The sequence below is a fragment of the Ictalurus furcatus genome, chromosome 6, assembly GCF_023375685.1.
Source record: "Ictalurus furcatus strain D&B chromosome 6, Billie_1.0, whole genome shotgun sequence".
NCBI lineage: Eukaryota > Metazoa > Chordata > Actinopteri > Siluriformes > Ictaluridae > Ictalurus > Ictalurus furcatus.
In genome coordinates this window covers 30,336,172-30,349,225 of record NC_071260.1, presented here as the reverse complement: position 1 = coordinate 30,349,225, position 13,054 = coordinate 30,336,172, and the positions used below count along the sequence as shown (strand labels likewise).

Here is a 13,054-nt window from a genome sequence, read left to right as displayed (position 1 = left end):
AGCAGCAGATCCTTTAAATCCTGTAAGCTGAGAGGTGGGGCCTCCACAGATCGGACTTGTTTGTCCAGAACATCCCACAGACGCTAGATCGGATTGAGATCTGGGGAATTTGGAAGCTGAGTCAACAAATGTTCCTCAAACCGTTCCTGAACGGTTTTTGCAGTGTGTCAGGGAGCATTATCCTGCTGAAAGAGGCCACTGATATTAGGGAACACCATCACCCTAATATAAGTTTAGGTAGGTGGTATGTGTCAAAGTAACATCCACATGAAAGCCAGGACCCAAAATTTCCCAGCAGAACATTGCCCAGAACAACAACACTTCCTCCACCGGCTCACCTTCTTCCCATAGTGCCATCTCTTCCCCAGGTAAAGAGGCCGACATATGGGTGTGTTGCATGGGTAGGTTGTACTGCAGGGGTGCTTTTTCAAGTTTTAAATACAAATGGACCACCAGCACTTCTTCAACTCTAAGCATTCAATACCGACAGAACACTTCATGAATGCACTATTCTACTGATAAAATATAGATAAAATTAATAACCTCCAAAAATGCTGTTAAAAGAGGAATACAGACACACAACAAACATGTTTCCTCTTTCATGCAAACACAACGCAATATAGTTCATAATTACTTTTATGTCATCTCACAGGATTTCACGTAACCCTATCATAAATCCTCCAACAGCACTCTATTAAATGTTTATGCACTGCTTATGAATGTGTACCACAGGTTCCTTTCAAACAGAGCGATACGAAGAAAGCCTTTGTTTTGATCTAGTTTACACACCTTAGTTTCATTTTTAATTCATCACATGCTGAGAATGTGACATGTTTTTTTTCTTGGCTTCATTGTTATGGTCATATTGATACCCCAAGTTGGACACGAGTGTATGTCTTGTGACTGAATGAGCGTTTAAAACTTCCCCAGTCAGCGCTCATCACCACTACCTGATCTTCTGCTTTTTTTTCCTTTCACATAAATGCAACATCCTCCAACATCTTCAATTTCTTCCTATAGATCTCCACATTCACCTTTGTTTTTGTTTTTTGGTTTTCTAACCAAAGGAAGAAAATACAAGGGTTCTCCATTGACACCATCAGCGCTGAGGAATATAAACATGTTTCATGGTTTATTATTTACATAAAGGTTCATCTAGAGTGCTGGGAAGGTTTGGTACTTTTTGGGCGCTAGATTTTGGGATTGGGTAAACAGGATATAGCATCAGGTCTCAATGGCTGTGTGTGACTGTGTGTCACTGCTTTCTTAACACTCCTGTACATCACTACTGAAGCTTACACAGTCTGAACTGTTGGGAAAGGACACCACAATGGCCGGTAAGACAGCTTGGTTGTTTTCTCTGTTGTTGTTGATTTTTTTTTATTTTTTTTTAAATAGGATAGACATTCAAAATAACAGATGATATAATCTCATTTAAATGATTGTGTAAAAGTCTTTAATAATCAATTTATTATATAGATATTGTATATATTGGATATATTCTGCATTACTCTATCAGAAGAAAGGAAAAGAGCAAATTTTCGTTTCTGAGCATTCATTTTCCCGGAAATGTATATCTCAGAGAAGATTATGTACGCCATTAAAGAATGGAAAATACCAAGTAATAGCCTAATTCTAACCTAAAAACATAATGGAGGCTTCCAAGATGATCACGCCAGCATCCACGGTGCACAAGCTCCAACTGAACGGTTTGCTGATGTTAATCATATGCTATGGAGGTCATAGTCAGTGAATTTCAACCTAACACCAGCTGAGGGGAAATCTTTTGGAAGAATGATGTTCATTGATCCAGTAGATGTCCAGAGACTTGTAGAATCTATGATAAGGCACATTGAAGCTGTCTCGTAGTGGCGCAAAACCTTACTGACAGGCTGGTTTATCTTTTAATTAGTGACAAAAAATATCATATTTGAATGAAACTTATATTAATAGGTAGGTAGGTAAGACAATTAAAACGCTGTCCTAGTCCAGCACAAAATATATTGTATCTGAGCTACACCATACCTAACTGCCGAAAGCCATTTTCTCAGCAAAGTGATTAAAAATAGCCAGAAATCCAGATGTAGATTTATATTTATTCAGATTAATGAGAAAACCAGAGGTGACGGTGGCAAGGGAAACTTCCTGAGATGACACGAGGAAGAAATCTTAATAGGAACTCGACTCAAAAGGGAACCCATTTTCATCTGGTGGACACCGGATATTGCAGTATTAATAATTATCAGCAAAAACAACAACAACAACAATGCTGAAACAGTACAAAATATTTTTAAAAAATGATTAGTATTAGTGTACGCGAGTTCTTGAGAAGTGCAATCTTCACGGTAACCAGGTGAGATTATCCACTGCTGCAGGAAGGGGAAGACACTCCCACAATCTAATCTGTATATTTCCCTTAATATATAAAAATTATTCTACTTCCAATTCTAAATTAATTACAAACCTCTTTTCCATTTTTAGGTACAAATAAATTATTTCTTCTGGGGAACTTCTCTGAGTTTTATGAAGAGGAATTCAACTACACGGACACCCTGAACAGCACCTTCACGGTAGATGAGACGACCATAGCATGCAAGGCTTTCAGCCTACCACTCGCTTACAACATTGCCGTGTGCATTTTATACGTGCACATCTTCCTCCTTGCCATCCCTGGCAACATAACTGTTGGGCTGGTGATCATCTCCAACCTGCGTTTTCTTTCTCCATCCGACATCTACCTGTTCCACCTGGTGATCGCCGACACACTGATGGCCCTCACCCTCCCCTTCTCCTCCATCGACATCCTCACTGGATGGATATTTGGTGGCGCCATGTGCAAGCTGGTCAACTTAGTTAGAGAAGCCAACTTCTACACCAGCATCCTCTTTTTGGTCTGCATCAGTGTGGATCGCTACATGGTCATTGTGCGAGCGATGGAGGCCCGGAAGGTCCAAAGGATCATGTGTAGCTGGGCTGTATGCATCGTGGTCTGGATTTTGGGTGTCCTACTTTCCCTCCCTGCCTTGTACAATGACGTCCATTCCATCGATGGCAGTGGCTTGCAGATTTGTGCTGAACGTTTCGAAATAGACAGAGCAGATGAATGGAGGCTAGCGACTCGTGTAATGAAGCACTTTCTTGGCTTTCTGATACCTCTGTGTGTCATGCTGACGTGCTACGGTGTGACGGTGGCCAGGTTGCTGCGTACGAGAGGTTTTCAGCGCCAGAGAGCCATGAAAGTGATTGCAGCTGTGATGGCGGCGTTCTTATTGTGTTGGACACCCTTCAACTTGGCCACCATGGTCGATACGCTTCTGAGAGCCAATCTGGTGGAAAATGGCTGCGCAGCTCAACATGCCGTAAACTTGGCCATGTTTATCACACAGAGCCTAGCGCTGATCCACTGCTGTGTCAACCCGGTGCTGTACGGCTTTGTGGGAGAGAAGTTCAGGATGAGGCTCTTCCACATGATCAAAAAGACACGGCCGTTTGAGCGTGGCACGCCTTCGAGGTCCACCAGGTCCACCTCGCAGACTTCAGAGGGTGTGTCCCGCTTCCTCTGAGCAACAGCGCTTACAAAATCACTGTCAACATTTTCAAAATATGTATTAGGAAAGGGAAGCCAATGTACGTGCAATAGTGTATATATATAATAGCAGTGCCTCGTGACCATAGACTTTGGTGGAGTAGGACGACATCAGTAATAACATAGCCTCAAACAAAGTGGAGAGGCTGTTGCACTTGACTTATGCTAAAGGCTACTATAATTTTCAGAGTCACCACATAATGCACAGTTGAGAGTCGACAACATAGCCATACAACAAACAGTCTAGCAGCTTTGTTATAAGAAGTTTTATGTCTTCACACCTTTTTGGTGCACATGCATTTCCGATCTACAGACATTATGCACTCCATAATCCCACTTACCCTCTCCCAAGCTTTACAATACATTTTACAATAGAAATGGTTCTGAATATCGTAGACACATTGTCTGCACTTACACTGTGCCTTTGTTTGTAAAAATGTATTAGATTTGATTCTGATTATCTGCTATAAAACAAAATCTTGGTGACCAAGAATGTTTAAGATAGACCAATCTGGCAACCATGTCATTAACTGTTCTGTCTTCTGCTCCACCTCCGATCATGAGGCAGCGTGATTCCTGACCCAATGGGTCTGGGTTAGCATTTGTTGCAGTTCCCATTTTGACCACTAATTATTTGCAATAATAACTCTATGGAGATACAGTGTCCTCCATTAATATTGGCACCCTTGGTAAATATGAGCAAAGAATGCTGTGAAAATGTCTTTATTGTTTAACATTTTATTCTTTTGTTCAAAAGATTCACAACAACATTCTGCTCTCATGGATAGCAAACAATTGCAAACAAACCACAGGTTTATTCCAAAAGAAACAGCACTATTTGTTAAAAATAGGTGTGCAACGATTATTGGCACCCTTTTAGTCAATACTTTGCGCTACGTCCCTTTGCCAAGATAACAGCTCTGAGTCTTCTCCTATAACACCTGATGAGGTTGGAGAATACATGGCGAGGGATCTGAGAGCGTTCCTCCATACAGAACCTCTCCAGATCCTTCACATTTCGAGGTCCACGCTGGTGGACTCTCCTCTTCAGTTCACCCCACAGGTTTTCTATGGGGTTCAGGTCAGGGGACTGGGATGGTCATGGCAGGACCTTGAGTTTGTGGTCAGTAAACCATTTTTGTCTTGATTTTGAGGTATGAGTCTTCTTTGCTCATATTTACCAAGGGTGCCAATATTAGCTGAGTGCTCTGCCCTGCGATCACACAGCATCTAGAAAGGTGAGCAAAACATCAGCTTAAATCTGTAAAATAACATTTTAAAAAGTATTGATCACTCAAAGGAGATCATTAGTATTGGAACAGAATTTTAAACGTATGGACTTTATGAAGATGAAATTTTGTTGAATGGCTGATATACACCGCTTACACACAGCTGAAATAAACTTCAGTAGAGTTTAATCCTAGATTATTATTTGTTTGGCCTAAAATATTTATTCATTAACCTACGGAGATGATGCATGAGGGTAAGAAAAACTTTTTTCAATTGATTTTTTTTTTTATTTCCTGAAGGTCCTTTTGATTGATGACGTTTTAAACATTGTTGATGCCACGGAAAACCAAAAATCTTATCATACTTCTCTTATCTTACCATTATGTGGAAAGATCTTTGTGATGAAATTTTTTTTTTTTTTTTTTTTTGTGGTAGCTTTATTTTGTATTTTAAATTGTAAGCATTTTATGGAAGTAAAAAAAAAAAAGTCTTCATTTTATCTCCCGTTTCAATTTCTGGAATCTACTACTGTATATCTAAACTGGCCTCGGTGTATTTCTCAGACTCAGATAAATGGAAAAGGACGGGGGAAGATGACGACTAGTGAGTGAGGACATACACTAAATAAAAAGTGATGCACTCAGGTGGATTTTAGAAGAGATTTATTTTGTGGCACCATCTACCGACAACCAATCTCGTCCTATCGAAAACATTGCCCCAAAATACCTTCTTTGGTTTTTGACTGTTCTACTGAAAATGATTAAAAGAACATGTGGAAATTACAGCGTAGAAACAACACCAGATCTAGCCTTTTCTCCTACAGTAAACCTCCTGTACTTCATCAATATCCCTAAACTCAGAATGTAGCAAGCTGGCTAGTAGCTTTAAAAAACAAACAAACAAACAAAAAACCCCACATGATCCTAATAGGATCATTTGGTTTATTTGATGTCTGAGGCACTTAAGTATGATATTGCAATAATGACTACAATTTTTTTTATTTTTTTTTTTATGAACATCATTATAGCTCAAATATGGTACAACCATGTTATTATAGTAAACAATAACCGTTTACAGGTACACTGTTGTTGTTAATTGTGCTTGAAATGTAGTTTGTTATGTTACATATTATGTTATGTTACACCACATAAAAAAAGACATTGTGAATAAGCTAACAATAAATTCAAACGTATGCATGAATACAGGTTTGATCACTCAGGTTTGCAGTGTTAACATAGACATACTGTAGTGCTGTGCCTATGCCTAGTGGGTTACTAGCTTTTGTATTATTATTATTATTTTCCTTCCAGTTTAGATGCTTTTAGTCATCATTTATAGATCTTACTGTGACTGATTATTTTCTCTTACAATACAATGTCAAGTGGTACACATGAGATGTATTATTTATTATCGCTCCGGTCCTGTTTAAGAATAACATGTGAAAGGTGGAGATGTTAGCCACACTACTTTGTCGACCCACCGAACAAGTTCACATCTGTTCAGAAAACAAAACCTTAGCAGAAAGCGAAGACAACTTCAGCTTTGGTCCAAAATAAAATATCTTTATGATAATTCTACTGAAACTGGTTAAAATAACATGTTAGGAATGGAGGAAATGACATCTTAGCTTAATAAAACCAGAGCTATCCTTATTTTTCTTTATTATTCTTCACCGGCTGTGATATCCCTCAGGAGGATGAAGTCGGTTTCTCATTCACAGCTTCTCGTTGGAGTTCCACTTTAAATGATTGCAGATGCAACATTGAGCCTGTAGAGGACGCTCATTATTCACTTCAGAACCATGTGCCGTATTTAAACCAGCACCGAAACAGCCAGTTCTAGCACTTGCACAAACTGATTTGTCTTTGTTGTTGGTACGAAATTGATTTTTTTAAACCCTTTGCCATATTATATTGCCCAAGATGTCTAATTTCTCTGTATGAACTGTTTAATGTGTTAAAACGTCTTGGGCCGCCAGCGTCTCAGCACATCCTGAAATAAATGGACTTTGTACAATAGAAGAATCTGGATCCAGCTTGGCACAAAGTCTTCTTCGCCCTTAAAATTGGCCATGTTGACCATGTTTTCAGAGAACTTTTGAAGGAGTTAAAACCTTTTGGGCTACTAAAAGCATATTCTGAAAGAAATGGACTTCCTTAAATAGATGAATGTGGATCCAGCCTGACTCGAACGCTTCTTTATGCTTAAAGGATCATATTATTTTGTGTAAAATGTCTGCTTTCCCTGTATGAGTCAGCGTTCTGAGCACTGATTAAAAGGTTAAACGTCTCGAGCCGCCAAAATCACAACACATTTCGAGAGAAGTGGAGTTCCTAAAACAGAACAATTTGGAGCCAGACTTCTTCACTCCCAAACATATCCTAATGTATTTCATAAAAATGCCAAATTTTCAATAAAGAAAAAAAGATGCTGCGGTATATATTTTATGGTGGCTTAGTGATTAGCACGCTTGCCTCGTACCTCCAGGGTCAGGGGTTCGATTCCTGCCTCCGCCCTGTGTGTGTGGTGTTTGCATGTTCTCCCTGTGCTTCAGGGGTTTCCTCCGGGTACTCCGGTTTCCTCCCCCGGTCCAAAGACATGCGTTGTAGGCTGAGTGGCATCTCTAAATTATTCGTAGTGTGTTAGTGTGTGTGCGATTGTCCCCTACGATGGGTTGGTCCAGGGTGTCCCCCACCTCGTGCCCCGAGTCCCCTGGGATAGGCCCCAGGCTCCCCGCGACCCTGTGTAGGATAAGCGGTACAGAATATGAATGGATGGATGGATGGATGGATGGACTTCACTAATTACAGCTTTGAATTAAATTGATTAACTAATTGAGCAAATAAGTCAATCAGTGCTTTTGTCATTGGTGTGTTATTGCCCCCTACTGGCAAAAGAAGTGAGAAGGGTGTATGTGTATGTCCATTACATAATACCTGAAATTTCATAATCATTCCAGACATTTCAAACCACACCACTCACACAAAAGTGCACTTTCAGTTTACACTCTCAGATAAAAAGGGTACTAATCTGTACCTTTCCTTGTCACTGCAGTGGTACTCTCAAGCATACACCTTTCGTACATTTAATGCTTTCATCATTTACTTAGAAAGGTGCATACAGTGTATATTTTACACTTTAAAAGGTAACAATTATGTACCTTAAAGCTTTGTAAAAGTACATTTATATCCACATTTATATCCAAAGTACAAAAGAAAAGGGTACCGGCCCTGCAACATCAAGAAAATTCCCACCACACCCAACACATGAGTATGTGTCGCTTCCATAAAAACTTGATTATCTGACACATCTGGGAGGAATTCCTAAATAACGTAAACTTCATAGTAGTTTAAACCACATACTTTCTTTAGTGTCAAGTTTTGTAGGGAAACGAACTTTTTAACATTTGATGTACACAAAATTCGTTGCGTGCATAAGCATTCACCTACATGACTCAAACACGGAGTAGAACCAGCTTTGTCAGCAAATAACAGCTGCACGTCTTCTGATATGTCTCTGTCAGCTTTGCACATCTGGATGCTGGTAATTTTTGCCCGGAAGAATGCTTTGGTTTCCTGTTGAAAGGTGAAGCTCTGCCCCAGTCTCACGTTTCTGCTTCCATCCATTTTGCCCTCAACCCTAAGCAGTTTCCCAGTCCTGTTGATTAAAACAAAAACAACAGCATTCCTACTACATGCTAGGCGATGCTCCCAGCACCATGCTTCACTATGAGGATGTTGTTTTCAGGGTGATGAGTAGTGTTAGATTTCTGGCAAATTTGCCAAGGCCACGCAGAATATTGCTGTCTTGGACCTCTCCACAACCCCCTTGAAAAAATCAAGTATAACATCAGAGGCAGGGGTGAATCATTTTTGGGAAAATGGCAACAATTTATTACCTACTTCAATGATGTACGCACCCTGGAGGTGGATTGAGGAGAGTTAGACGGTAAATACTAATCATCTCACCCCTTTTTTGTTTTGTTTTGTTTTGTTTTTCGTTTGTTTTTCTGGTTGTTTGTTTGTTATTGTTTTTTGTTCCCTCCTTTCTTTTGGTTTTGGCTGTGATTGTTTTGTTGGGGTTGTTTGGTGGGGTGTTGTAATCTGTAAAATGCAAATTTCCAATAAAAATTCTATGATCAAAAAAAAAAAAGATATTGAAAAAAAAAAAAGACTTTTTTTTTGTTTTTGTTTTTTTGTTGCCAAGGCCAAAAAATTTACATTTTGGTCTCAGGAAAACTTTCATATGGTGTTTTTCCCCCCCCAATAATTTCTTTCTTCTCACCAATCTGCAATAAACCCCAGTATATAGAGTGTCGGTGATATGGTTGTCCTGTGAACAGCTTCTCCTATCTTGTGGATCTCTCCAGGTTCTTCAGAGTTACATTTGGCCTCTTGGTTGTTCCTCTGACCCTCCATACTACTGTCATTAACTTTTGGTGGACAGCCTGCGAATTTTGAAATAATTTTTATTAATAATTTATTGAATTAGAAATCTTGTATTGTAGCACTACTTGTATTGTTCTCCACTTGATATATCGCTTTACTTGTATTTCCTCATTTGTAAGTCACTTTGGATGAATAAATGAATAAATGTAAATTAATTTAATGGTGTAGAGTTAAAAGTTTAAGGGGGTGGGGGGTTGTTTATGCAAGGTGCTGTGCAAGGCATTTCTGTGCAAGCGTTTGGTGCTTTCCCAATTGAATGTCATTTCTTAACAATTCTGCAAGCTTTGCCAATAGCTTTACCGAGGTGTACCAATGCTGTGTCTAATAATACTGCATGTTGTTGTAATACAGTTATATGACTAGAGCTGCAATACAAAGAACAATTCGAAACAAGGTGCTGGTAGTACAGCACGTCCATTACAATACACATATCGTTGTAATTTTTTCCTACTTTTTAGATGTTTAAAATGATTTCAACATGAATGTATAGTACACGTGGACAGATGTGATGTTTAAACACCACAAACAACCTTTATCGTCTCCTTCTCTGTTATGAAACTGCTGATTATATCTTTGCACATTTCTTGACTACACTTCATACACAGGAAGAACTTGGCCGTAATCATTTGCTTTTCTATATGAAGCATGTGCTTCTACTCCACCAGAGGAGCTTTTACACTCATGAGCAGCTGCTGCTTGCTGAAACTTTGCGGATTTATCTTCTCCAGTCAGAAAAAAACAGCAGAATGGTAAGACCACGTATCATTATTAATAAAAAAAAAAAAAAAAGACCTGACTCAGATCTCAGATCAAGAACAATTGTGAAAAAAAAGTTTTCCTTATTTTAAAGATTTCAATTCCTGCTTATCTATTGTATACTTTTGAACCTAATTCCACTTTATTAATTTACAAGTTGCCCTATTTCTCGCTTTGTTCCCTTTGTGATGCATGTACAGACAAATTCTTGCCTTAAAAGGCGAGTTAGGTGCAAATATTTGTTTTCTATTTTCTATTTAGCCCTAATTTAGGCTGAATGGTTGCTAAAGTAATTGAAGTACTATATCTTGCACAAAATACTTTCCATAAATAAATGTCTATATCTTCATAACACTGCAGCTGTGGATTTTTTAAATAAAAATTTTGTCAAATTTTTGGCGTTTTACAGAGTTATACAAATAATTACAAATTTACTTTGAAGTAAAACCGTATTATCATATGCATAGAGGAGCTGAATGACCTCTATAATAATTGTTCAGCTACACAATGAAGTGTTCATGTTTATACTTACATGCTGCATCCTAAACCATATCGTGGTTTTATGTCTTCTGACATCACTGAAGAACTAGATACAGTTAGAGATGGATATTTTGCAGAAATCTATTTAATGTGAGTTATTGGCACCATTAAACTGGCTGTTCTAGTATAAAACTAAAGAAGCAAACAACACTAAATTTGGGATGAAAAAATAAATTGTGTGCATTTCATTTTTCAGCACTTGTTTAAAGTGACATTTTGACTTCTTTTCCAGGCCAACACATCAAACATGGAGGAAGAGATTTACTATGAGAACTACAGCTATCCAGGACCTGGGGCCTCTCCATGTGACAGTTACCTGGGTGCAGTAAACAGCATTGGGGTTGTGATTGGCTACGTTGTTGTCTTCTTCCTTGGTATCATGGGGAATAGTGTGGTGATGTTTGTTGTGTGCACCATGAAGAAGCACAGAACATCTACTGACGTCTACCTGATGAACCTGGCAATTGCCGACCTGCTGTTCTCGCTCACGCTGCCCTTCTGGGCCATCTACATCAACGAATCGAATTGGGTTTTCGGGACTTTTCTGTGCAAGTTGATCTCGGGTGTTCAGGAGGCGACGTTTTATGGCTGTGTCTTCCTGTTAGCGTGCATTAGCATCGACCGCTACATGGCCATCGTCAAAGCCACTCAGTTCCTCTCAAAGCAGCGCCATGTAGTGAGGTTAGTGTGTATTTTGGTATGGCTAGGGGCTATTGCACTGTCTATTCCAATCATTGTTCAGCGAGAAGCACTGGAAATAAATGGCAATAACATGCATTGCTACGAGAACGTTACAGCGGAGAAGATGGACGATTGGCGTGTAGGATTGCGAGTCCTCCGTCATGTCCTTGGCTTTTTCTTTCCACTTACAGTCATGGCAGTCTGCTATGGCTGCACAGTTGGAACCCTCTTTCACTCACGTAATAGCCAAAAACACAAAGCAATGAGAGTGATCTTGAGTGTGGTGCTGGCTTTTGTCATCTGCTGGCTGCCTAATAATGTAGCTGCGCTCGTGGACACGCTGCTACGAGGTGGGTTTATCACCGACACATGCAAGACTCGAGATAATCTGGAGGTCACCTTGTATGTCACTGAGGCTTTGGCCTTTATGCACTGTGCCATCAATCCCATCCTCTACGCCTTTGTGGGCAAGAAGTTCAGGAACCATCTGCTGACTTTGCTCTCGAAAAAGGGACTAGTGACCAGGGAAGTGTTCATTCGCTACCGAGCTGGCTCAGTCTACAGCTCAGGAAGCACCAGACACACTTCTGTCACACTGTAGAGCTTCCATGAGTTGTACTAAAAGTAGATTTCCAACATGAAACAATATGTGCTCGCCAATATGGGCATCTTGGAGTCCCTATATGGTAATAAGAGTAACTCTGTGTGGGTCTTAAAGGCCATAAATGGAAGTAGGTGTGTCTTTGAGTCCATAAGTAGTTCAAGTTTGCCATTCATGTGCTCGTATTTAACATTTTAACACAAGCTTCATAATCTAGTGCTAATGGTACTTAGCTAGCTATCATGATCAAACCGGACAGGATTTCTGCAAGGACTTTTCAGTCATGTTCATAACTGTATCTAATCTTTAAAAAGTCCTTATAAATGTTCTCAATCTTTACAGCTAACAGTAGTTAGCTAGCTATCCTGCTCACACCTGACAGGATTTCAAAGAGAATTTTTAAAGTCATATTCATAAATGTTCATAGTCCACATTCTAATGGTAATGAGATAGCTCAAAAAATCTTTAAATTCATTTTTTTAAATTTTATAAATGTCATCTTGATAAATGTTCATCTACGTAGCTAACGGCAGCTAGCTATAGCTAACGTGATCCTGACAGGATTTCTGTGAGGATTTTTCAGTCGTATTCATGAATGTTCATAATCTATACAGCTAATAGTAGTTAGTTAGCTAACACGAACAAACCTGACAGGATTTCTGAGCAGATTTTTCAGCCACATTCATAATATAACGTTCATAATTTCAATCGTTCAGAACCTTTGCTGCTAACGCTACCCTGCGGACTAAACCAAGGCAATTAGATATCTAAGCTATCTTCCCTCACTGAGTGCAGCCAGATCTTTCTGGCTCAGATTCATTTCTTGATTTTGTATGTCGTCTCTCTAAGTATCTTGATTGTTATCTTGATGATTATTTAGTTCCTTTCAGACTTAATTGGTGAATCCTAACCAAAACCATGATGTTCTATGTGGATGTTCTATAAACCCACTTTTTTTTTTTGTATTGTTTTTTATGTAAAAACACCTGAAGAACCACCTGTCATTCTGAGAAAGGGGTTTTTAGGCTCCATTTTATCAGCATTGTTTATATTCCTAATAATATTGGTGGTACAAAATAAGACAATGCATTGTACAAGCCATGTATAGTTCAGTTAGAGAGACTTGGGGTAGAGTATAGTTTATAAAAAGGATGTAAAAAGAGGAACTGAAAAATACATTTCTGATGTTTGCGTTCTTGATTTTCTTTCTTT

The 13,054-nt window shown here is 39.1% G+C and overlaps 2 protein-coding genes across 2 annotated transcripts; both read left to right on the top strand.

Moving 5' to 3' along the window:
- The first annotated feature begins 693 nt into the window (after nucleotides 1-693).
- On the top strand, nucleotides 694-6,627 carry LOC128609161 (C-X-C chemokine receptor type 1). The gene is made up of 2 exons (XM_053627586.1): nucleotides 694-1,337; nucleotides 2,482-6,627. The coding sequence occupies exons 1-2, from the start codon at nucleotides 1,331-1,333 to the stop codon at nucleotides 3,561-3,563; spliced, it is 1,089 nt and encodes a 362-aa protein (XP_053483561.1). The 5' UTR covers nucleotides 694-1,330; the 3' UTR covers nucleotides 3,564-6,627.
- A 3,114-nt stretch (nucleotides 6,628-9,741) lies between these two features.
- Nucleotides 9,742-12,752, top strand: cxcr2 (chemokine (C-X-C motif) receptor 2). Its single transcript, XM_053627585.1, has 2 exons — nucleotides 9,742-10,013; nucleotides 10,793-12,752. The coding sequence occupies exons 1-2, from the start codon at nucleotides 9,903-9,905 to the stop codon at nucleotides 11,840-11,842; spliced, it is 1,161 nt and encodes a 386-aa protein (XP_053483560.1). The 5' UTR covers nucleotides 9,742-9,902; the 3' UTR covers nucleotides 11,843-12,752.
- The last annotated feature ends 302 nt before the right edge of the window (nucleotides 12,753-13,054 follow it).

Excerpts from the sequence above, each read along its gene's own strand:
- cxcr2 (XM_053627585.1), top strand. The coding sequence starts at position 9,903 with ATGAAGCATGTGCTTCTACTCCACCAGAGGAGCTTTTACACTCATGAG. Across the intron at positions 10,014-10,792 it reads CAGAAAAAAACAGCAGAATG|GCCAACACATCAAACATGGA; the intron begins GTAAGACCACGT and ends CTTCTTTTCCAG.